Source organism: Prinia subflava, chromosome 12 (assembly GCF_021018805.1).
Source record: "Prinia subflava isolate CZ2003 ecotype Zambia chromosome 12, Cam_Psub_1.2, whole genome shotgun sequence".
NCBI classification, from domain to species: domain Eukaryota; kingdom Metazoa; phylum Chordata; class Aves; order Passeriformes; family Cisticolidae; genus Prinia; species Prinia subflava.
In genome coordinates this window covers 5,490,410-5,515,764 of record NC_086258.1, presented here as the reverse complement: position 1 = coordinate 5,515,764, position 25,355 = coordinate 5,490,410, and the positions used below count along the sequence as shown (strand labels likewise).

The following is a 25,355-nucleotide window of genomic DNA, read 5'->3' as shown; positions in this document are numbered from 1 at the left end:
TTCTGGGTGTGAATAGGGCAGTAAAAGTAAAAGCTAATACTTTTAGGCTGATGCATACCTGCATTTGATTATGGCACATGTGGAGTTCTAAACTAGCTCTTAGTGAATAGGCATCCCCTAAAGAGTTATAGCCTGGCTTCTTTACACACTAAACTTCTAAGAACTTGTCTTGCCCTAGATTAATATGACTGCCCAAATACCTGGGTATGCTGAGGTCCAGGGTCCTAATTCCAGATGCACCATTTTGTTCTGTTGTCCTTAGTGACTTCTTTTACTAAACTGAATTCTTTCTGGGGTGCTTAGCTGTGTCCTGAACTAGTTCCCTCTACCCTGAGTTGAGTGAAGCACTCCACGCCTGCAGTGTGCTGAAAGCTGTCCTGGTTTTCTCTAGGCATGGCCTTTTCTGGGTGTTTTGCTGTGATTTGGTGCTTGTAGGTTATGTCAGTGTCCAAGGTACTCCTGATGTAGTTCTTTCTGTATCTCTTTCCTCTTGGCAGAGGGTATAATGCACAGCACTGTCAGGTTCCTTCCTGCTTCCTTTTTATGCTGTTCCTGGCCCTTTTGGGGCAAGGACCTTCACTGGCTGGTTGAATGGGGGGCTCTTCTGGCAGCAGCAGAGAGCACTATGTTCCTTGTCTTTCCATGTAGGGGTACCCTTGGTTCCCTCCTCTGGCACCTAAGGCCAGGAATAATTGTCCTTGTTAATGCTCACTGCTTTCACCCCCTCAGGTGATCCGGAAGGGCTGGCTCACCATCAACAACATTGGCATCATGAAGGGTGGCTCCAAGGAGTATTGGTTTGTCCTGACGGCGGAGAACCTCTCCTGGTACAAGGATGATGAGGTGAGTAGCTCAACTCAACTCTGCTGCTCAAGTCTCAGGCATCTGATGAGGACAAGCACTTCAGATCGCTGGGTATTACAGATGAATCTTCTGAGTGCTGTCTGCAGCTTGTGACAAGCTGAAACTGTCCTTGGGCCAGGCTCCCCATGGCCTCAGTACTGCTGAGCATTTCTGAGTTGATGTGAGTGTGGCTTGTTTGACGCACAAGGAGTAATATTTATGCTTGAAGTTCTGGCTCAGTGGAAAGTTGACAGGCACTTGGAATGAATTTGACCTTTATTCATTTTGCTGTGGCAGCTGTGATCATCAAGGGTTTGATGGGTTAGGTCCAAGATTTGGACTTTTAGGCATTTGTGGGCAGCAATGAGTTTTCTGAAGGCACATCACAGTGATTTCATGCATCCCCTGGTTACAAGAAATAAAGCTCTCAGAGCAAAGCCATAGGAGCTGTGGACCTGAAGCTTCATCTCAGGTGCTGGCTCCTTCTGACTTCGAGTAAATTACTTAATCTCTCCCCAGTCCAGCTCTTAAACATGCAAAATAGGAATGTCTTTTTACAGATTCTATATTGAACATGCCATGTTAATATGTTAATATTGTTATGTGTTATGTTAATGTGTTATATTTAAATTTGTTTGAGTTGTAAATGGTCAAAGTTCTGCTGATCAAGAGTACAGTGATGCATGGAACATCACTGATAGGAACATGGACCTACTCTATTGAGTTGCTTGATAATCTTGAATATTACCAATTCTGGCAACATGCTGTGATGTGTTTCTGCCTCAGTGGGAATTGTTATAAGCAGACAGAATCGTTCCAGCTGAAATCACTGTCAACAGTGTCTCGCTTTCTATGCAAGACAAAGGTAGATAATTGTCCTTTTTGATTACTTTGAAAAGAGAAAGAACAGCTGGATGGTTCTGGTAAGAACATGATTGAAAGGTTTAGTCCACTTAATGTGCTGGGAGATGAAAAATGTCTGGTATGATGTAGTCATAAGCTCTGAGTTGCTCAGGATTTCTGATTGCAAATTAACAAACTTCTCTGCCTCTTATTGTGGTTTGTGTCTCTCAGGTGTTTTGAGGCACTCAGAACTGTGTCTGGGAGCTACAGCCAGGCCTGGTTTCTTGTCTAGTTGCTATCAGTGGGCCTGTTTCCTTCTCAGCAGGTAGAAATGATGACAAATACAGTGATGAATCAGCCTCTAAATATTACTTTCTGTATGGAGATGGCTGCTGTGCTGCTATGGATGAGCAGGCAGCAATTTCCTAATTAAAGAACTAGGCATTGAAATGGCTTTTACTAAATCAGTGTCTCTCTGCTGTAAGACCCCTGCCCTTTGTGTTCAGAGTTGCTTGGGGAGGCTTCCCTCTCCTCTGGGCTTCATATGCAGGTCGAATGGTTATAAACATCAAGTAGTTTAATCAAAGCCAGCTGCTACATCTGTATTACAGAGATGATCAGAATTCCCTGTTCTTCCCCCAGGGAGTGGGAGGGAGGGCGGTCTGCAGTGGGGATGTATAAACTGTTGATAGATTCCAGTTGTCTGGGATGGGGATTGGACCTCCCTCCCCTCCTGAGGGAGGGCAGCCTTGGGGGTTGATAGCAACTGGAGGTCTGCACCATTTCCCTTCTGCAGAGCTGCCTAATGAAAACAGTTCCCTGCCAGCCCCTGTCCCTTAAACACAGAGAACCAGCACTGATGAGGTCTGAGCTGCCTCTGAGAAAGGAGCCTTTGTTTTCAACTGAGTGGGAGCAGGGGGGAAAGGGAAGTGTGTGTTTTATTTGCTTCCTCCCCAAGTCAAACTCCTTGATCACTGGCTGTTGTGAGGGACAAAGGAAGCAACGTCTGCCTGGACTCAAATACTGAGTCAGGTTAAAAGTTGGTGCATTTGATGGGCAGCTGGGAGAGCCTTGAGCATGGGGATTCCCATCCCAAACCTCAGTTCTGCATGGAGCTGACTCAATGCCCAAGAGCTGCTCACAGTGCATGGTCCCCTGTAAGACAGGGGATTTTTGCATATCTGTTACAGAGCTCTCCTTCTTCACCAGTTCAGGAGAACTCATGTCCTTTTCAGCTCCTGAAACAATTTCATGTGTTTTTAAAGGTTGTACACCATGATCTTTCTTTGCTTCAGCTCTGGAAGAGGAAGGGGGAGGCTGTGTCTGCCCCACCCAGCACTTTTGTGGGCTCTCTTGTCCTAGTTCCCCTGTGCTCTGGCTGCTTTCCAGAGGGAACGAGGAGAAAGCTGAATCTGCCTTTTGTGGATGGAAGTGCTGGTAGCAGAGCTGTGGGTGCTGATGGGGGAAGGAGCAGGGTGAGGTGGCGTGTGGTGGGATGAGGGTGAAGGCTAGGCCAGCAGCTCTGGGGCCAGGAGGATTGGGGACACTGCCTCTCCCTGCCCTGTCCCACAAGCCAGGACCCAGTGTCTGTGGAATGAAGACATCTGGACCCCATTAGTGAAATACCAGTCTTTCCGCAGCACTGGCTTGTTTTTTCTCTGCCTCTGAGAAGAAAGGAACTGAGGCTTAAAATGTCTTAAAGGGCCCAGCATTACATGTTAGCAGGGATATATGGCTGTTGATGTTCTGGAGGGGCCTGAAGGAGTGTGCTGGGGAATGGGAGGGGAAGGAAAGAGTGGGCCAGGCGGGGGTGGAAAGTTGGCTCCCCACTCTGCCTTGCTGCCAAGAGCATGTGTGTGTGCTCCTGGGCTCTCTGTTTTTCTTCCTGTCTCCTTTCAATGAGTCAAACACTGGCCCCATGGAGAGTGGCCCCACAGAAAGCTTGGCCTCCCAGGACCTGGCGACCCTCCTGAGGTACCTGCACCTCCTGAACCCTGTGGGCTGATGCTGCAGGCCAGCAGTGGGATGAGAGGTGGGGAGGAGCCTGCTCTGGCTGCTGGCAGTACAGAGTGAGGTTTCCTTGCTCAGGGAGGGCCACAGTGTCCCAGTGGAGCAGCAGCTCTGCACCAGAGCACACTGGCTGCTCAGCAAGCACCACAGTGGACGTGATAGAAGAATTTCTTCTGCGAGATCCCTTGTAAAATGCACAGTGCCTGTGATTCTTCAGGGCTTTCCTGCCTGCAAGAAAAGAGGGTCTGTGAGCTTGGAGAGAGCTGCTGGTGACAGGGACCTTGTAGCCAGGATGGAATGAGCACTGTGCTCTGTGGTTCCTACCCATAAAGCTCACTCCCTGCTCTGCAGAGTGGCTGTTCCTGCTGGAGTGCCTGTGTGCCACTGTGTGCTGGAGTGTTTGCACAGCTGGGTGGATGGATATATCTCCTGCTTCCTTTGGGAATTTGTGTGAATGTGCAATACAGATATGGAACCTTTTGTCCTTACTCAGGTAAATCATGTATTAGAAATTTGGGTCTTGTGTGATTGGGTGGCTACATTAGAAGAATGACCTTATTTGCTTGTGTGAGGGTATTCACATGTTGCATGCAATGTCACTGCATTTGAGACCTGTGTGTGTACAAGGAGGGATGGCTGCAGAGTTTTAGATGCTTCAGGTGCATGCAGGTGCTTCGTCTTCCTTGCAGATCATGTTGATTCCTGATGCATCAGTTACTGTTGAGCTTCTTCTCTGTCTTCATGCCTTCTCTTTTGCTTCTATTCCTGTTGTGGGGAAGATGTGACTTTATTGAGTCATGAGATAGCTGTGTTTTCTGTACCTGTCAGTGTCTCTTACCCAATTCTAGTTTACAAATAGAGATTGTCCCCCCCACTGCACACATGCGTTTCCCTCTTCTCTGGCCCCTTCCACTCCCCAGTCCATGTCCTTGAGGCCCAGATCAGCTGGTGGAAATCCTTTTCCTTTACTCAGATGCTCCCAGTCATCAGAAGTTTGCTGTGATGAGTTGGCTGCAGTCATGTTTTTGCATCCAGCTTGTTTTAAAGAACATAAGAGCAGGTCTGCTCTGAGGTGGTTCCTCTCCTGCTTTCATGCTGCTTTCCAGTGCTCTCTGGAACATGTTCATTTTCTTTACATTCTCTGGAGCCTTTTCATTCATGCACTTAGCTTTTTTCACAAGTGTGTATTTTCTCATAATCTTACTCAGTTTTAATCAGTTCTCATTTATTCTTTCACTGTTTCTCTTCTTTTCTCTGGCAGACAAACATCAAAGCAAACACAACATCCCAAGCATCCAAACCTGCAATTTTGAATCCCTTGTGGGTTTTTCTTTGTATTACGACCAATATTCTTTACACTATGAACTCCCCTTTCTCCAGTCACCTTTCCGTGCTCGAACCTGCCTTCTCAGGTAGCAAAGCACACCACAGCTGTGACTCTGACAGGCCTGTGTGTTTATTTCTGCATTTTATGGCAAAGCTTAGCACGTGAAACACAAGCCATCCTGAACACAGCTACCTTGAGTCAAGCACATGAAACGGAAAGAAATAAGAATGGAATGAGAGAGACAGAGGAGAAATAAGAGGGTTGTGAGTAGGCTGGTGAACAGGCAAGTAAAAGTGATGATCAGGCATGGCTCCAAAGGGTTAGACCCTCCCAGGCTGAGGGATGAGTGACCTCTGCATGCAGCCATCCCCATTCCACCCTCTCCAAGCATGTCCCTCTGCCGTGCAGGTGTTGCCGTCCCCGTGCAGCACTGGCAGTGTGTGGTGTATCCCAGCACAGCCTAACCAATGTGCAGACTACTGTACAATCTCGTAGTCCTGAACAGGTAGTCTGAACACTGGGCAGACGGAGTGGAGCCTCTGTGATCTGCTCTCCGGCAATCAGCAGCTCATTAGTCCTCTCTCCTCCCTGCTTTTTGGGATGGGGTTGTGCGGGGCAGAGATGGGGTGAGCGAAAGTCCAAGTCCTGATTGGAAAAACATCCTCCTCTGGCAGCTGGGGGGAGAAGAAATGTTGCTCCCTGCATGTTTCCAATTTGGAGCAAGTTTCCAAGCGCCTTCCTCTTCCAGTGCTGGTACCTGGATTCCACCTGGGATATGCTGCACCTTTTTAGAAAGAGAGAAAAAAAAATCGATTACTGCAGTTCGAGGAGGAAATGCTGTGAAGTCTTGGCTGTCACCCAGGTGCGCAGAACTTGTTGCTTCATTCAACTCCTTTTCTTCCCCATGGAGGTGTGTGGGAGGATCCTCAGGCCCCATGCACCCTCATCTCCTGTCCTGAAGATCAGTAGGTCCAAGCAAACCTCAACAAAACACAACCAGCCTTTGCTTCCAAGCCCTCCAGAAGGTCCTTTGACAGGGTTGCAGAAGGCAACCTTGGCCAGTTGCCCTTGCAGCTCACCTCTGGCTGCTGCAGGAGCAATCCACATCCCTTCTTTCTCTCCCCCCACTACGCCCTGGCATTGCTGAGCCTCCCTCCCTCTTCTGGTTTTTGCTCCCTCCCTTCTTGCTTCCCTTCTGTCCTTCTGCCTCACTTGACGTGGCAGTGGAAAGCTAACTAGACTCGAGGGAGGAGCTTGCTGGCTGCTGGGAAGGCAGAGTTTGGCAGGAAGTGAGCGGCTGACGGATGGGGTTGTGCGGGGGAAAGGAAGGTTCCCTACCCTGCATGGAAACTTGAGGAATGCTGTCGCTTTCTGTGACGCCTGGCTCTCATGTAGCGATTCCAGATGTTAGTCCCTGCCCACACGATTTGCTCCCTCTCCCTGTGCTGCAGGGATAAAGAGGACTTCATTCTCATGTCTCCCGTCCAGATTCCATCTCCTAATGTGGGTGGTTAAGATTTGTGACCAAAAATATGAACACTTGGAGCTCCCATCATGGCACTGACCATGCACTGGGGAGGTGTAACACACCCTCTCTCAGGGGTGTGAAACACTTTATATGTATCTCTGTGTGTTGTGCTTTACCTTGGCAAAGTAAGTCAGATACTCTGGGATGGTTCATCCCTACCCTGGCACAAAGACAGGGACAGGGAGAAGTGCCCAGTTGTCCTTTGTGGGCGTTGCTGTGACTTTAGAGGAGTCGTGACAGTGGAGTTTTGGGTACTATAGCCTCTCTCAAGGAACTCAGGTTTCTGCCTGTGCTTCCTCATAAAAACCCTGAAGGCTTCCTAGGGTTGCCCTTGGCTACAGGTTTAAATCTGCATGTTATTTTAGCTGATGTGAATAAATATCCTTACTTTTGTGCAGATGAGTTAATTACCATTGCTGTGCTTACTAAGCCAACAGTAATGGTTGTGATTAATCACGAGCCCAGGTCTAGTGTCTACAGAGCTTTTGAACTAAATCAGCTTAAAATCTTAGGATGTGTTTAAGATAAACCAAGGCAGCTTTCTGATGTAAACAAGCCATTACAGCTGCTTTGCAGCTTGGGGGAGGAATCATTCCTATAAATTATGCTCTGAGGGTAAGAGTGATACAGGTGGGCTGTGTCTGGGAAAGATGATCTCAAGATGTGTGTGTGTGGTGGGATGACCAGGGCTTCCTGGAGGAATAACATCTCAGAAATTCAGCTCTTCTGCTTGCTGAGACAAGAAGCAGAAAGCAGTTGGTCACAAGATGGGGGGAGTGGAGTGGTTGGTTCAGCTTGAAAAGCTCAGCTCACTTTCTTTCAAATATTCCAGAGGCTTTTTCCTACTAATCTTTTAGTGTGCATGTATTCATGCCGTGTGTTTATTATAAATTATGATGTTAATGTTTCTCCATTGGAGTAGAGTTTTATTGCTGGAGTTCCCAAAATGCCGTGCATGTGTTTAACAGAAACAATTTTGCTGAAACTCCAGGCATCTCTGGGGCAGGTTTGTTTACCTGTAATACTTTACATCTTACAGGAGGGAAAGGAGATTAAGAGGTTTAAGCAAGATGAATTTCTCCTAATTTCACACAGCCCCCAGTTAAAACAATGGCAATGTTTTCTCCCATATCCACAGACCCTTGTCTCTGTGCAGAAGAAGGTGTTTGTCATAACAGCTACAGGGAAACCTTTAATTAGTTTATTTGTGCTCCAAATGCAAACTGAGACCTAATAATTCTGCCAATTATTTTCTTGTGCTGCGAGTGCCAATTTCCAACCTTAGGGAGCCCACACATGCATCTGTCAGCTTCATTTTGCATGTATCCAGGAGCAAAAAAATTTACTTTGCTGCTGAGGCAGTCCAGGTGAATGGAGGGAATGCTTGGAGTCAGGCTGGCTTGCTGCCTGCTGGATTCTGTGAACTCCTTGTAGGTTATTACCTACAGGTTAGCAACAAATAATTCAGGTGTTGGTGCAGATTATTGCTATATCTGGCCAAAACCCATCTCTAGGATTTAGCCACCATAAGGAGATGTGTAACAACAATAAAGGACGTTGGAACACCAGGCTGCAACTGCAGCATCACTTTTTTCCTGCAGTTATTGTGCTTTCCACCCCACAACTGGAATGGCTCATGGATCCTGGTCGGCTTCCTGGCCATGTGTATTTTCTTTCCCTGGTAGATGCAAAGTACAGAGCCATATGGCTGTATCTGCACTGTGCCGGGGGCGGGGGAATAATCCTCTGGCACTTATCCTGCCTCTGCAAGGAGCTTGCAGTCATCTCTTTCTGTAGGTCTCCTTGCAGGCTGAGGCTCCTGTGAGGAGCAGCAGCCCTGATGAGGGGTGGTGACCCTGTGCCTACAATGTTCCCAAGCCATCGCTGAGCCCCATGTTCTGTTTTACACAGTCTGGGGGCCTCTGCCACTGCTGCACCTCCCCTTGGCCTCATGGCTCTACAGATTAACTCACAGCCAACGAGCACATTTTATATAACACATACTCCACTGAGGGAGAGTTTTGCCTGCTTTTTTTTTTTTCTTCTACTTATTGATGAAGGGCAATATGAGCAACATAAGCCTCTTGGGATCAGACTGAGGACTTTGAATATAGGATTTCACAAACTGCTTTCCCATTTCGATGTGTGCTGGCTCTTCCTTGTCTTCCCTCCTGACTCCAAGTCTGGAAAGCTAAGAGAGAGAGAAGCCCTTTTCCCCCCTTGGCCAGGATGCTGCTCAGCCATAGCACACCCTGCCAGATTGCTAACATATGGGCAGAGCGCTCAGCCAAAGTTTTGAGAGGCTCAGCCCTTGGCAGCTCGTTCCACACTTTCCTGTCTCTACATTCAGGAAATGAAGTCAGATTGTTGATATAAAACAGGCTGGGTTGAAAACTGAGAAGCTGGAAAGGCTGAAGTGGGGGACTGGGAAGGGGGAGGTGTGGGGAGATGGGGAGCAGCAGGGGCTCATTGCAGCTTGCCTGACTTGGGGGCTTCTTGCCTTGTGCCCGTGTCCTCCACTTGATTGCTCTTGCTACCTTCACCTCTAGGACTGATAAATTGTGCTGGCAGAGAGATATTTTGTCTTCCCTGTGATCTGTGGCAAGATCATCATGTGGAGATAGTACTGCCTTGATCACGTGGCAGCATTTATGCGAGAGCTTGGAAAGGGTGAAAGTTGAAACTCTGGCAGGGAGCATGTTGTTTCCATATCAGGGATATGGAATTCCCTTACTTTTTGACTTTTTTTTCCTGAAGAATGACACCATTGCAGAACTTCTACGGAATTACGTGGGTCTAATGCAGAAGGTTTTTCTCAGACATCTTTAACATCAGCAGTTTTTGTTGGATTGTGTTGGGTGGTTTTTTTGGGGGATTTTGTTTTGGTGGTTTGGGGTTTTTTGTTCGGTTTGTTTGTGGTTTTGTTGTTGTTTGTTTTGGTGGTTTTGTGGGGGTTTTTGTTGGGTGAAGTTTTAAGGGGGGAAGTGTGGGGAGTGGTTTTTCTTTTTTTCATGAGCCCAGAGACTGTGGAGTGAAAGCAGGGAGTTCCAGTTAAGCGAGGCTGCAGTGGGGATGGCCTGACTCGGCCAGGGACTCAGCAGTTGGTGTTGTTCTCCTCTAGGTCACCAGTTCAGCCTAAGTCAGCATAGAAATAACCCAGAGTAACAGAAAGCTGCAAGTTGTTTGTGGCTCACAGAGTCTGAAGTAGTCAGTGTAGCTCTGAGACCAGCATGTGGCTGACATACCCCATTAGAAAAATGCCTGCCTACATCTAATTAAAGCTGATTAGCAGTATTAGAAAGTCCAGAGAAATTTGCTTGGAAGAGTTCCCCTGTTTTCATGGTCTGGCAGCAACCCAAGTGATCTCTTCTGTTTTCTAGGTGCTTTTTTGGGGGGGATATTCTTGTTGCATATGATTTGTAATGAACTGGTACAGTTTGATCTTTGGGATATCTCAGAACTCTGAGGTGCTGGTATCCTTAGCAAACTCAAGGCAATTTAGCTTAAGCTTAGAGGATGTTAGGCTGGACTTGCCATTGTCTGAGTGTTTGAACTCAGCAGCTTTGTCACTTGTACCTGCTCCTCTGCCCTCCCCATCCTTCCTGGTCAGCTCTTCAGGATCTCTCCTCACTGACCATCTTTGTTTTCCATCCTGTTTCCCCCAAGAGTGATCATGTTGTTTCCAGCCAAGAAAGGTTTACAAACACGCAAGATCTCACAAGGGAACAGTCACACATGCTTGCTTTGCACATGGTTTAGTCTTGGATAGCTGCATTCTGCCTCTTGCAGACCAGTGTGAGGGCTCCCCCTCTTGTTATACTGGGGTATAATTCCAAGCTGGAATAGGATGCTCCAAATGAGAGCCTTAAACCAAATTCAGTTCTATTAATTTGCTGTAGATCCAGAGCTGAGACTAAGCAGGGGTTGTCATTTCTGACTTAGTTTCTGAATGAAAATGTAAAAGTTAAGATCAAGTTTTGATGTTTTTGTCTTTTTATGAAGGCAAAGGGTTCACAGTAACTAATAGGGTGTAGGACTAGGACAGTGATAGGATGAAGTAACAAAATCAGCAAGGCAGGTTTTCTGAAGAGCTAAATTTGAGATATATAGATATATAGATATATACCAGATCTTAAACATAGTATTTAACATCAAGGTTTATCAACACTTAACTTCTGTATCAAACCAGCTCCTCTATTACATGCCTGGCTTTTCCTGAGCCTGGATTGACCCCTTTGCTAAGAAGAGTTGGGAGTATTCCCAACTCGAGCACAATCTGGGGAAGTTGGACATTGCTGTGCTGGTGCCTGGTCCTGGAGGAGTTAATGGGACAGGGCTGTTGGGCATCATCACAAAAGTAGTTGGGGAAGGACAAACTCTTGTTTCCAGATTTCCCCTTCTCTCACAAACTCAAAGAAGCAGAGGACCTGGGTCTGAGGATGCCTTTCTGTTGATGTGGGGCCCTGTTGCTGATGCTCCATGCTGGCAGAGCAGAGGCACCCCTGGAGCAGGGAGTGACTTGTTCCTCATTCCCTTTTCAGGAGAAGGAGAAGAAGTACATGTTACCAGTGGATAACCTGAAACTGCGAGATGTGGAGAAGGGATTCATGTCCAGCAAGCACATCTTTGCTCTCTTCAACACTGAACAGAGGTATAGTCCCATCTCAGCACACCAAGCTGCTGGAGCTAGGGACAGAATTTATGTACCAGAGTAGGGATGAGTGTGTTAGGATAGCTGTCCTGGGAAGATGTGAGTGGCCGTTCAGGACAGCCACTTTTGAAGGAGATGGGAGGACTTAACTTAATTCCTTCTGATCTTACAGATATATGTGTAATTTTCCTTTTGTTTGCCAGTGCATGGCATGTGGTGTGAACTTAACCCCTCAGGCCTTTGATGTGGTTACCTCGGTCTGCCTGTGGCTGGGATATATATTTATAATCACAATGTTTTTGGTGAGTGACTAGGGAAAGCCATAGGATCTGAGATGGATGGAGGAGTCTACCAGCAAACAGAATTGAAAAGGGAATCTTTTTCAGGCCTTGTTGAAACATATGAAACATACAACTGATTTGAGAGCAATCAAACTTGGTAAAAAAAATAAATTTCCTTTTGCAGAGTCATCATGAGGTTCCTAGCAAGGGACCAAGTGTCACTGTCTTAAAATGACAGGAGGATTCCCTGGCCATTGATATCTTTGTCAAATATGGGCAGATCTCTGAGTTGCAGGAGAGAATAATAAAATCTGTGTCTTCCTGTCAGGAATGTTTACAAGGACTACCGGCAGCTGGAGCTGGCCTGTGAGACCCAGGAGGAGGTGGATAGCTGGAAGGCTTCCTTCCTTCGTGCAGGGGTCTACCCAGAGCGTGTTGGGGTAAGTGACAGCCACAATAATGGGATAAAGAGAAGCACAGCATGTGTCTTGAGAAGGATAGCTCCAACTTCTTGTGTTAAAAAATAAGTCTGTGAAGGTTTCGTGTCTTTCCAAAGCTGAGAATCTTTCATAACGAAAAAAAAAATTGTTATGTCCTGGTGCTTCCATTAGGGAAGCTTGAGATAAAGTAACTGGCAGCTTCAAAGGGAAGATAAAGTAGGAAAAGACTGCCTTGATAAATCCCTCTATCTGTCTTGTTTTGTGGCCATTAAATTCACAAAATAAGGGTGACATTTTACTACTGTGACTACTAACTGGTACGATATCCACTGAACAAAGGCACCATTCCTTTTTGATAACTCTGTACAGCCTTATTAGGAACTTCCTGACTTAGCAGTTGTTCTCCCTTTCCTTCCTCCAACTAATTATGGAGAGGTGTACTTTGAATTTTTCTTTTTGCTTTTTATCTATCTTTGGTAGATACTCTGATATGCTCCTTTAGCAAGAACTCTTATCTCTTCCCTTCCCCTTGTCCCACAGCACTTACTGTCAGCATTATTTTCTGCTTTAAAAGTATCTTCTAGACAATTGTGGTATTTGTTTCTGTTCAAAGCCTTTCCTGTTCCTCTGTGAGAGGAAGCTGTTATAAATAGTTTTCCCATTAGAAAAGTGATAATTGCTTTTCTGTTTGTATTTGTTGCTTCTAATAGATTTCTTACATTCATCTGTCCTGTTACACTTGAATATTGCTGGTTTTGCCTTAAAGCATTTCCTAACAAACTGGTAAGAGATTTTAAAAAGAGAGTTAGGGACTGAGCTTTAACAGTGACATGACTTCAGATCAGCTTTGAACCACTCTTTAGCTACAGTGGCTGTGGGGCACCTGTTGCTGTGCAATTGGAGGGGTTTGACATGGGAACCCTGATCCCTGTCTCAAAACCCCTGGAAGGAATGGCAGTGGCCCTTGCAGGTGAGTAAGTGGTCCTTTGTTGCCAATAATATGATTTCCTTTGCAGAGCATGCCACTTTTCAGTTTAGCTAAACAGTTCACTTGTTCCTCTTCTAGTGTAATAGAGGTATTGATGTATTTTTGGTGGGATTGGTCTTTTGCTTGTCAGTGCTATTATGGAACCTTCTCCAAACTCTTGAGACCAACTAAAAGTCATTTTTTATTTTTTGTCCCTTTTTGTTTTAATTTTTTCCACATATGCTCAAACTGGCCTGCCAGGACAAGGACAAAGTAAGTCTGACCCCCTTTGCCTGTGTTGCCTCCTGGGGCTCTCACCAGATAGCTCTCATTTTTTTTCTCCTTTTGTCACAATTTCCTGAGAGGCATTTGCTTCTTCTCCCTCTTTGTTCTGTCTGTTGGATTCCTGCTGTCTGTTTCTGTTCTTGATTTGAGTTTTCCTTTTTTCTTTTTATTCCTTTCTTTTTGTATGACTTCTGAATCTTGGTGCAAGCTTATTTTTGGGGTTTTTTTTGCCCCCACTTTTTTTAAGTTGTCCTGTTTGACATCCACTTCCTTTACTTTGTTTCACACTGAGACCTTGCATTCCTTCATTATGTAAGATCTTCTCAGCAAAAGCTCGACTGAACAAAAGAATTTGCCCTTTCTCATATATTTTGTTCCCCAAAACAAAAGAGAAACCATTTCCTACATGGCAAATTGTTCAGACTAGGGCTGTTTAAAACAAAGATGTTTCATTGTACAATCACAGGGTGTTTTTTTTTTTAAATAAGCGTTGAGGAAGGCAGCAGTTCTTTCATGCTTCAATGCTTTGAAATCAATCCCAAATGGAGGAGCCTTGGAGATTGCTTGCTGTCAAACAGCACAGGTCCAGGTTTTACCTTACAGAATAAACAATGTAGTTTAAACAGGAAGTAATTCATCTGCTTGGTGTGAAAGAAAAGATAATTATAACTTATGATGCAGGAATTGCAGTTGAAATGATAGGAAAGTTTTCTAGTTTATTCCATCTACTTGTGGCCAGCCTGAAAGGAGCAGTTATTTCACTTCTCTGTATCTGTTTTCTCATTTGTGTAATGAGGACAAAGATGCAGCATGGCAGAGAGCCTGTGAGACTTACTTTATGGTCAATGATTCTTGGTTTTAACTGACTCTGGTCATGGAAAATCCAGATCAAATGAAGAACCTTTCAGGAAGCTGTAAACATTAAAAAGTAATAATACAGCTTTGAGTGTGTGCCAGAGCCATAACATCTGAACATGGGTCAGGAGTCCCTGTTGCCTTTCACCTTTTCTTAATAATTTTGTATGAAGGGAGCAGTTTTATTGCTGAAATTTCTCAGATCTGAGCTGGAGAAGTCTGTACAAACTGAGTTGTCCATTGACAATCACAGCTCAAAATACAAGTTTAAATAAATTTTGTTTATTGCATGCGCTTCCTGCCTGTTCCCTTCTACCCTTCTCTTAGCTCTCATGAAAAGCTGATTTTGTTTACATTTGAAGGATCAATCAGTTTCTCCTTTTTTCTGCAGGCCAGTGAAGCAGAGGAGAATGGAGGAGATAGTTTCATGCACTCCATGGATCCTCAGCTGGAGAGACAAGTGGAAACGATCAGGAACCTGGTGGATTCCTACATGGCAATTGTCAACAAAACCATCAGGGACCTCATGCCGAAGACAATCATGCACCTCATGATAAACAATGTAATAAACTCACTGTGGTCAATGGAGGTGGGAGTGGCAGAAAGGGGAAAAACAAAAAAAAAAAAAAGGGAGGAAGGAAAAGAATGAAGAAAACCAGAAGGCAGCTTGGAAGGAGGAGGCGGGGGCAGAATAGTGTTTTGGGGAAAGGTGATGAAAACCAACTCCCTGTCTCTGCTCACTTGCAGACCAAGGACTTCATCCACTCAGAGCTGCTGGCGAACCTGTACTCGTGCGGGGACCAGAACACGCTGATGGAGGAGTCTGCGGAGCAGGCGCAGCGGCGCGACGAAATGCTGCGCATGTACCACGCCCTGAAGGAGGCCCTCAACATCATCGGGGACATCAACACCAGCACCATCAGCACCCCCATGCCCCCACCGGTGGACGACTCCTGGCTGCAGGTGCAGAGCGTACCGTCCGGACGCAGGTACCACAGGCGCAGGGGGAGAGCCCCGCAGACCTGCCTGACGCCTCTTCAGTGCCTTGCTGGGGCCTCCCACTGACACAGGGAGTCCTCCTCTTCTTCCTGTGGATGAAGAGTCCCGGGTATTTCTGCTGGCAGGCTCCTAGATCTCAGATGTTGAGACTTTATGAACCCTTGGGTTGGATGGGGCTGACGTAGCTTTGAAGGCAACCCAGGGTGTGGCCCTTGAAAGCCAAAGGGTGGTGTGTAAAGTGATGTGAAGCTAAAGACAGAAACAGTGAAGGCAGCCTGTGGTGGCAGAGGGATCCCAGAGCTGTTGCTGCAGTTGAATGCCTTTGTTTGTTTGGCAGGTCCCCCACGTCCAGCCCCACGCCGCAGAGGAGAGCCCCTGCCGTGCCCCCCGCCAGGCCTGGATCTCGCGGCCCGGCTCCTGGGCCACCTCCTGCTGGTGGGTCCACGCTGGGTGGTGCCCCCCCTGTGCCCTCCAGGCCAGGTGCCTCTCCTGATCCCTTCGGGCCCCCACCTCAGGTTCCTTCTCGGCCTAATCGTGCTCCTCCGGGTGTTCCCAGGTAAGTCCTGAAACGCTGCTCCTCACAGGTGGGGAATGTTCTGGTTTGGGGTTGGAGCCGTGGCAGCACTTGGCCTGCCTGGGCCATAGGAGGAGAATGGAGTGCGTGGTGTGGGTACAGCCTTTGGATATTTGAACTGGATCCAGAGGCAGGAGCATCGTTGACCTCTGAGATGTCATGGTATGGATGAAGCAATGCCAAGGCAACTCTCAGAAACAGAGGGACAGTTGTTTGTCTCTACAAAACTCTATAAAGAATGTGGGAGAAAACCTTGTACCCAAGGTTTACAGCAATTGTACCAATGCCTGTAGTCACCAGATGAATCACAGGACTGGGGTGAGATTCCCCTCTTTATAGGGCTCTCCAAAGTCTGAAGTTGCCTCTTTTCTTTTGGTCCAGAGTTCTTCAAGGTGAGTTGGAAGACCTTCAAAGCTGTTCAGTTGCTTTTTGGCTAGGAGAGTATTGCAGGATCACTGGCAGGGAAATTAATTCTTAGGCAATTTTGTTCCTTGTGTAATCAACCTCAGCATTTTCCAGTCTAGAGGGTTCAAATCACACAGCTTTGCTTTCCCATTAGGAAACTCATTTCCTTTCCTGTTCAGTCACTTCAGACACACTTCAACATAGTAATAAGGGATTATCCCCTGTGCAGCTGAGTGCATGTTCCTGAACAGGACATGGGAAGCAGTCTGGAACCACGAATGCTTTTATGTTGGGTACTTAATTTCCCTTGAGAAAGAGGAAGTAATTGCAGTGTAAAGAGCAAACATAACCAGAAACTCCCCAGTGACATGCCAAGAGGGGAATGCTTCCCTTGTGGAATCCACCTCTCCTCTGCTGGTGGCACAAGTGTGAAACTTTGCCATTTTCTGTGAAAACATCAAGCCTGTCAGTGATTGGGGATGGTGTATGGCAGAGTGGGTTCAATATTCCTCCTGCAATAGTGCCCAGCTTGTATTTGATGCTGCCTGTTTGAAGGGAAGTGTTCTCTGCTAGGCTGCAGCCAGCTCAGTGGTGGATGGGTCCAGACAGCTTTATAGATCAGTTTCTGACTCTGGTGTATGCAAAATGGTTTTACTTTCTTGGTGCCTTTGCCCCAGTCCTTCCTATGCACCTGGATGCAGCTCCCACAATAACTTGTCCTCACATACCTCAGTGTTGCCCCAGAGACTGTGGAGGCACCTATGGATGTCAGCATGCTTCTACTGTGTATTTTGGTTCCTGCTTCTTGTGACCCTGCCTTTCCATATACTGTTACTTTGTGGTTTTGTTTTCAATATACTTATGCTTCTTTCTGTCTCCATCTTCCTCCTTTCACTCAGTTTCATTTCTTCACTCATGAAAAATATTCTATATACCTGGCCATCGTGATAGGATTCCCCAAAATGGGCTGAAATGAATTGGCCTTTTTTTTAAGAAATCTGTTGTAGCCTCTCTTAATGGCTTTTCTGCCTTTTGCATGAGTAGAAGAGTTTAGGGAAAGGTAGGGAAAACAGCACTGAAGCAGAGAAGGAAAGAGTTTCATGCTTGACTGAGCAACCCCTTGGTTTAGGAGAGATGTTAGGTTGGATTGCATGCTACTGACTGCCCTGATCTGGAGTTGAGAATGTAATTCCAGAAGCTGTGAAGTGTGATGCTCATTCTCTGATCCCCCTCTCTGATTCTTCCAGTTGTTCATAGACTCCTCCGGATCCTGATACCAGCTTGTCATTTGAGTTCACTGATGAATGGAGAATTTCCAATGACAAGGGACTCTTTCTCTTCCTCTCCTGTATATAGAATAAGAATGTTCCCTGCTAGCACTTGGACTCGGGTCCTTCTGCCATGGGTGAACGAATGCCATCTCCATTGTTGCTTTTTTAATACCCATCTTTCCCTTGCTAACCGGGCTGTGTAGTGTGTGTGTGAGAGAGGAACAAAGCTCTCGTGTTCAGCACGAGTGGGCTTTGATGGAGGAGCTGGTGGTGTGGAGTGAACTCAGATGTGTGCTGGTGGCTGGGTGTACTTTGTGTGCTCATTGATGCCTGTGTACAAGTTTGGTAGTTCTGTGCCTCTGGTTTGAGCATGTGATTTTATGAATGATGAACTTACACAAGTGTCATGCTACTCCTTTTTCATAAACATAAGTTGCACATATAATCACCACATGGTACATTTTTTTGCACAGAAAGATATTCCTGTGTATAATCAAAAACACTTAAGACTTACCATCCTGCTTCTGTGCTTAGCATTTATTCAGTTTACTGTGGAAGTCCATATAGACAAATCCATAATTTTGGGAGCTGAAAGTTACAAACCATCCAAGGTCCTATCAGTGTGCAATGGACTGCATTTAGGCTTTGACCTGGGAAAGAAATCTGTGAAGGTATTCCCCCAGGCATTTAGGCTCTTTAGTTTAAAATAGCTTGATAGAAACTGTAGGCAGAAGACCTTGAAGGAGAATGAAAGAAATTTCAGTGCGAATGACTCAACCGTTGTAAAAATGTGTTGAAGGCATTAATGGGTTCTCCATTCTTTGGTATCACAAGGGCTTGGGTGTGGGGTTGCCTCCTGGCAGGGATGGTTCTCACTGCCTGCTGTGCTGGTCAGTACAATGGGGACATGTCCCTGGAACTCCCAAAGGGTTCTTGGACACACAGTTTCAAGGGACAGATTATCTACTTAGAGATTTAGTGGCCAATACCCATGGCCAGGGGTTGGAACTTAGATGATTTTTAAGGTCCCCTCCAACCCAAACCATTCTATGATAAGGTCACATAGCTGTATGACCTGAATTATTCAGGAGGTTGGACTAGCTGATTTCATGATTTATGACCTTCAGAAAAGCCTCCACCTGCTTTGTGCCATTTTGGGTAGTGCTCAGGACTGCATGCTATCTCCCTCTTTCCTGAGCTCTTTCTTAAACATTTAATATGGTCAGAAGATAGGAATCCTTAGTGAGAGACAAGCCCAGCTATCTGTGCCCAGCTGGTGGGTGCTGAAACCTGGGTATGACACTGGTGTGAACATCAGCCTGGATGCGTGAGGAACTTGGATGAGTGAGCAACAGCCAGTAGGTGTGTGGACAGATGGGTGGGTTTTGATGCACCCCTGTGCACAACAGGGTCTGGATGTGTGCAAAGATGAGTCTATGAGTGTTTTCTGTGTGTTTGCAGTCCCCCTACTCATGCTGTGTTTGGAGGGGGATGTGTGACTGTGTCTGTGCAAGCGCCTGTGTGTCTGTTCCACCTTCCTGACAGTCTGTGTGGCCTCTGCCTTGAACTGTCTGAACTGCCATGTTGATTTCGTGTTGTCTTTCAGAATCACTATCAGTGACCCCTGAGGACTGGCAGCCACGGTAGGTTTTGCACTCTCGCTGCAATGCATGAGTCTCTGTGTCCCCATCCTCCAGCACTGCTCTGCAGCTCTCCTCTGCTGCCCAGTTCTTGTGTTAGTAACAGAGTCCCTTGTCTGATGAACCACCTCTGCCAGGATCTCATAAAGGGAGGAGTCTTGAACAGAAATACTGGCTGATCAGAGGCAGAGCAGCTGCTTGAGCTGCAGGAGCTGGGAAAGCCTCAGTACCTGATTTAAGGTCTGGAGGATCCTTTCTCTGCTTCTGAATAGAGAAGGTGGGATGGGGGAATGAGCTCTGGCAACAAGGTCTAAACTCTGTGTGTTTCATTTGGCTTATATCCACACTAACTGTAAGATCAGCTGAATAAACTCTGCTTTGATTTGGTCTGTCAGCTCTGTTAGGATCAAGACAGAGACTTGGGGAGCTGATAGTTCAGACTCCTCTTCTTACATTCTAATGTCTGGCTGGAGAAGTGCTCCCATCCTCACTGTGTCCCCAGTGCTCATGGAAGTCAAGAGGAGTTTGGGTCATTAATATCAGGACTTCCATGTCTGAGTGCAGGGTAACTCTGACATTGAATGTTCTCTTTTATCCTTGTGTCCCATCATCAGATAGATGGGAACTCCCTGTGTTTGTTCTCCCCTTGACCCTTTACCTTCAAGGTTACTCTCCTGCTTCCATTCAAACTGCCTTCTCTTTTCTCTGCCTCCTGCCTCTCCAAGAGGAAGGGTGTAGTGATCTGTGTCCCTCAAACACTCTGCCCTGAGCTCCTGCCCATTTCTCTCTCCTCTTTCTCCCTGCATTTTGTTGTAGTGGTTCAGTGATGTAGCAGGGTGTGGGTTTGTGTTGTGTTGTATTGCTCATCCTGTTAATGTCAGTGGGGGTGTGAAGAGGGACATCAGCAAATTTTCCTGAGTCCTTTTCTTGGGAACCTCCAACTCTTATTGACAAAGAGGTACAGAGGGCAAAACTGGATTTTTTTGGGCCCTTTCTCTGTGGATTTGGTTCATGACAGAGGAGTGGAGCAGCAGCAGCTCCTGCAGATTCCCTTGCTGCTGGTTGTGGCAGAGAGATCTGGGGTAAGGAGCATGTGCTGAAATCCTACTTTAATAGGAACAGCAGAAGTTGAAGCCCCTGTTCTGGGCAGGGGTGTCTCAGCCAGCCCCCATCGTGCAGTAGATGGTGTCTGTTACTGCTGCAAAGAACTGCAGTTAGAGCTGCCACATTGCAGTGACTGCTCATGATTGACATCTTTGAGGACGTCATCGTCAGCCCTCCTCACTGATGACACACTGCAGAGGTGTTGGAGCAATCAGCAGTTTCCTCCAATATTCTGCCTGTGCAGACATCCCTGACAGCCCTGGAAATGTGCATCCTGGGTGAACAGCCTTGGGAAGGAGCCTTGCTGCTGTCTGTACCCCATTCTGGGACTCGCTGTTAATGGGGCATTCTGTTTTTAATCTGGCATAAAGAGCACCAAGGAAATAAAAATTAAAAACTAAAAAAAACCCCCAAATTATCCAAAAAATTACACCCAAAACCTTTTGCAGTCCAAGGGAATAAACAGAGTATTTTCCCACCTCTGTTACATCCTTATCAACAGAACTCCCTATTAGCCCAGTGGTTCTTAGATAGGATTAGCTCAGTGTTCTCCCTGGATATGGCCTGAAAGACAGACTTCAAAGGATGTGACAGTCACTGTAACTCATCTCCCTGGGCTCCTGCCGGGGCTCAGGTCTTCCTTCTCATGTACTGGAGACAGCCACGGGCGTCCCTGTGAGCAAAACTTTATTGCTTTTCCTGACAAAGAGTGACTTTTCAGTGATATAAAAAGGCTTGACTAGCACTGTAGTCAGACTGAAGCAGCATTTTGGGGGTAAATGATGCCTGAGAGACTTCTCTGTCCCTCTGTCCCCACAGTTTTCAGCCTTTTCTAACCTTACCAGGCAAATTCTGCAAGCATCTCCAGAAAATCTCAACAGAAACAGCCCACAAGTTTAAAAAGTGACAGCCCCACACCCTAAGATGCTTTGAATGCTGAGAGAAATAAGTCTGCAAAAATCAGTCATAGTACATTACAAAAATTAGCCCATCTACCTGTGAATTACTTGTGCTCCTTTCAGCCCTATCTATTCTGCTAGGGTCAAGTGGCCACTCCTGCCAGAACACTTTACGTACTCTAGTGGCTTCAAGTATCCTTTTCATGTGAACCCTCAGAGGCTTTTAGCACAACCTGTGCAAACTTCTGAAATGCAAATGGTCCTTCAACCTTCCCAAAAATGCCTTCTGACATGTGATGATGAAACAGCATCTCACTAAATGTTGAGTTGAAGTTCTGTAAGGTTTTAATTCAGGTGGTGTTGCTGTTCCAATGACAGTAGAAGCCCCCAAAGGATTGCTGTGGCTGCATTTACACCGTAACACCCTTAGAGAGAATGCACAGATCCCACATGTCATGAAGCTCTGAGGCTTAATAGATCTGGAGCAGTAAGTTCTGCTGAGGTTAAATAAACAGAACTGGAGAGTTGCTCTTGTGTATTTGCTAAATGAGGCAACTTGCCCCAATTTATAGGAGTGTAACTCCTCTAGTGCCAGTGTGATTGGAGACTGCTGGTACAAATATCCTCCTCTGCCCCTCTTCCCTCCCTCCCCTCAGCCCCTGTGTCAGGAGAGGGCCTTCATTTCTAGCAGTGAGTTGATTCTCTGTACTTTAAGTCTTGTCAGTGTGGAATTACTGAGGCATTAATTCTGTGACACCTGGTCCTGTATGATCAGTGCAAGGACTTCCCCTCCATTTGGTCTGCATGCTGTTGGCTTTGCTCTTTGCATTTCAGGCAGTTTGGACCTTAAAACTACTCTGGCTTGGTACCAAACTATTTATTTATTTAATGAAGCATCAGCAAAATGCAGTTGAGGTCACAGACACTGCCGGGAGCATGCATTAAAGGAAAAACACAGATTGGACTCAGTCTTACAGAGCACATTTTTATTTATAGCCTTCTTACAGCCTGTAGTCTGAGACTGAAGTGATATTTCAGGTAATTAGCTGAGAGCCATGTCAGGGGTGTTGTCTTCTATGTTTTTGTTGTGGTGTTTTTTCCCCCCAGTCCCTTACAGGAAGGAGATTCTAGAACACTTAATCCGTGCAGAGGGCAAACACTTAAGTTTATGTAGCTAAAGTACCAGCAAAAGGATTGGAACAGAATGGAGTAGGAGTAGCCAAGGTTCCTTTTATTGAAGTAAGAAGCTGGATTTGCTCTGTGACAGAACTGGAAAATTGAAAGTTGTAAGCTTGTCCCTGACATCCAAGAGCAGTCTCGTGTCAGAATAGGAAATCTCAGCCTTTCAGCAGCTTCAAGGGCAAGGGAAGAAGGTGCTCCCCCAAACCAGCCAAGAGCCTCTGGCAGCAGCGCATCTCAGAGGACCCCATCCATGCTGTGTGACTGTCATGTGCTTGGTACAGGAGCTCACTGTTGTCCATGCTTCTCCACTCGTCCCACAGCCAGGACACTTACTGGCACTAAATCTCTGCACTTCCAAATTTCAGAGGGAAGCAAAACTGGCAGTCCAGGGGATTGCTTTACTGGTGATCTGTGCTGTGCAGAAAGGCCAGTGTGAGGCCAGGTAGAAGCCTGTGAGTCTCCTCTGTGGAGCTGCTCTCTGGGGGTTTGTGCCGCAGGTTGGATTCTTTTGCTGGCTCAGGTGAAGTGGAGAAGCATGTGTGGTTGTGACTGCAATTGCTGTGCTAACCACAGTGTGTGTTCTCTTGTTTTTGTTTCCTGCTTTTTCACAGCAGAAGGGGCCCCGCCTCACCTACTCGACCTACCATAATCCGACCGGCTGAACCGTCCCTCTTAGATTTATAACTTGAGGCTGTAGACAGCTGGCGACGAGTGCCGTGCTGGTGGCTTCCCCATTCCACCCTCCCTTCCACAGCCACAGTCACTCCTGTCATCCATCCCACATCCCTGCCTCCCACCACCCCTCCCCGGTGTGTCGTAAAACTCTAGCCTAGTGATTGAGCTCTTCGTCTTCGCTCGTGCGTCCTGTATTGCTTTGTGAGCATAGAGTAGCCTTCATTCAGTGGCATGGATCCCTGAAGTACACAGGCTCCTTGGAGAGATCAGCCACAGGGACATCCCTAGGTCCAAGTGGTGGCTGTCCGTCCAGTAATTCCATTAGCCTGGATAAGTGTCCTGCCTGCACCAGTTAGCTGTAGCACCCAGGACTGAGCTGTAGCTGTTTTCTTTCCTTGTAGTTTAAGACAAAAGCGTGGCTTAGCAAAAATACGCTGTCAAAACACATGACACCTGTTAGGAACAGATTAAATGTCCTGTGTATTAGCTTGACTTCTAAGGTGCAAAAACTTCGTGTTGGGAACAGTGCAATCAACTTCATATCAAAGTGAGGCAGGGAAATGAGTAAAGGGGGGAATCAATGGATCAGCCCAGTCCTGCCAGAGTGAAGTCTGAGATAGCGCACACACCTCAGCGTGCAGGGAGCTCATGGACCTGCTCACCCTCGGCTCCTGGAGCCGGGCCATTCCTACTGGGGACACACTGGCTCCTGCCAGCAGTTGTCTTGCATCACCATTTTTGGCTGACTTTCCTGAACCCAGCAGGGCGAGGGGAATAGACACGCTGCTCCCCCCTTGCAAACGGACAGCCAAATGTTTCAGGGAGTTTGCTGTGTGGTGTTTTGTTGAAAATATTACTGCTTTGAACTAAGCACATCTTCCAGTGTTTTTGGGGTACTGTGGTGACTTCTTCCGTAGCCTTTTCTTGCATGTGGATGGTACGTGTTTGGGGAAACTTGTAACCGTTGTTGATCACAACTCATCTTAAGGTTTGGTTTTTATTTTCATGCTACATGTATTTAAAAAAAAAAAAAAAGCAACGAAAAAAAACCTACTTGAGAATTAAAAAATATATCAACCCTGTACATCTCAGATGTCATGTTTCTACTGGAGCTAAATGAACCTGTGTCGCAGGCTGTCCTCCAGGCCTGATTCCTGTTGCAGTTCTCTCATTTCAGTGCTATAACTCTTAATTTCTCTTGTGGATCCTCTATTGTTCTGATGCCAGTTCCTTTCTGTATTTTAACTATTGTTTTACTACTTCTCCCCCTTCTCCTTCCCTTTCCCTTTTTCTTTGTTTTTCTTGTCTTTAACCTCCAGCCGGCCGGGTAAGGCCAGTCCCGCCCGCCCGGAGAGCCCAAAACCACCATTTGACATGTAGGCCTGCTCTGAGACTCTTTGCCTGCCTCTTAGCTGTTCTGTCCTGGAATGGTCTGACTCGAATCTCACACATGGCTTGTTTTGTTTGTAATTTGTGACACACACATATCAGATGTGATTGTAGTGAAACTGTTTTTGGGGTTGTTTTTTTTTTGTTTGGGGTTTTTTGGTTTTTTCTTCCCAGCTGCTTAAAGGAGTTAAACAAGTATATTGTAGTAATGAGAAACATATCTTTACTGTTATAAATATCTATAAATATATATATAAGATGAAAAATCTATATATGTCCAGGTGTTAAAAGCCATTTGTGCTTCCATGTGAATTTTAGGAAATACTTAAGTAGGAAAAGAATATCTATATACATATATATATATACACACACATCCAAAAAGTTAACCAAATCCCAATGTTGAGTTTTTGAGCTGATTGTTAAATTCTCTGCTGTGTGCAGTTGGGTTATTGTATTACCCCAGACTTGTGGGTGAACTGTCTCAGTGCTGGTAGTAGCTGTGATGCAGTTTGTGATCTACCTGTCACTCTTGTTTATTGGATGAAATAAACTCTCATTTCTGTATAATGAAGGTCTCCATGACTAGAATAAAACCATCTCTTTCTCTTGCTTTTTCTCTGGGTGGTTTTCAAGCTGTGTTTGATTACAACCTGCTCCTTTCACTCCACAGAGGTAACAAGCTGTACATACAAGCAGGGGCTGTCACTGATAGGGAAGGTGGAGCAGATCTGCACCAGCACTGAGAGTCCAGGAGCTGCAGTAGAGTGAAACAGCTTGTCAGGTGCAGAAAGGTAAATCCCTGTGCAGAGAGAATTGTGTGGAAGTGCTTCAGACATGGGGCATACAGAAGGTGGGAGTTTGCACACAAATTGCTTCTTAAAAGGGATTTTTGCTTATCGTGCTTCTGGAGCAAAGCAAGTGGACGTTCAGTAAAGGTGAGGTCTGAGAATCACTCCTGAAAGGGGTCAGGGTAAAAAATGAATCTGGATATGAAATGTTAGCCAAGAGCCACCTCTCAGGCTTGTCAGCAGTCTGTACAGAAAACATTCATCAAAGCTCAGTAAAAACAGCATCACTGTCAGGGCAGGTGCTTTCAATAAAGAATTCATTCTTCTCTTTTTCTGGCCACATTTCAAGGTGGTCTGTGCAGAAGAAATACCTCTAGTCAGTGCCCCTCTGAATAAGTT

The 25,355-nt window shown here is 46.2% G+C and overlaps 1 protein-coding gene across 3 annotated transcripts in view; it reads left to right on the top strand.

The window, feature by feature from the left end:
• DNM1 (dynamin 1) overlaps positions 1 to 24,782 on the top strand; it is a 65,592-nt gene extending 40,810 nt beyond the window's left edge. Inside the window, exons 14-21 of one of the 3 annotated variants that reach the window (XM_063409830.1) lie at positions 730 to 843; positions 11,093 to 11,202; positions 11,812 to 11,923; positions 13,152 to 13,163; positions 14,422 to 14,592; positions 14,778 to 15,019; positions 15,367 to 15,585; positions 22,719 to 24,782. In XM_063409830.1, the coding sequence (XP_063265900.1) occupies positions 730 to 843; positions 11,093 to 11,202; positions 11,812 to 11,923; positions 13,152 to 13,163; positions 14,422 to 14,592; positions 14,778 to 15,019; positions 15,367 to 15,585; positions 22,719 to 22,788 (1,050 nt within the window). In that variant the 3' untranslated portion in view covers positions 22,789 to 24,782. The other 2 variants (XM_063409829.1, XM_063409831.1) reach the window with 2 other exon arrangements.
• The last annotated feature ends 573 nt before the right edge of the window (positions 24,783 to 25,355 follow it).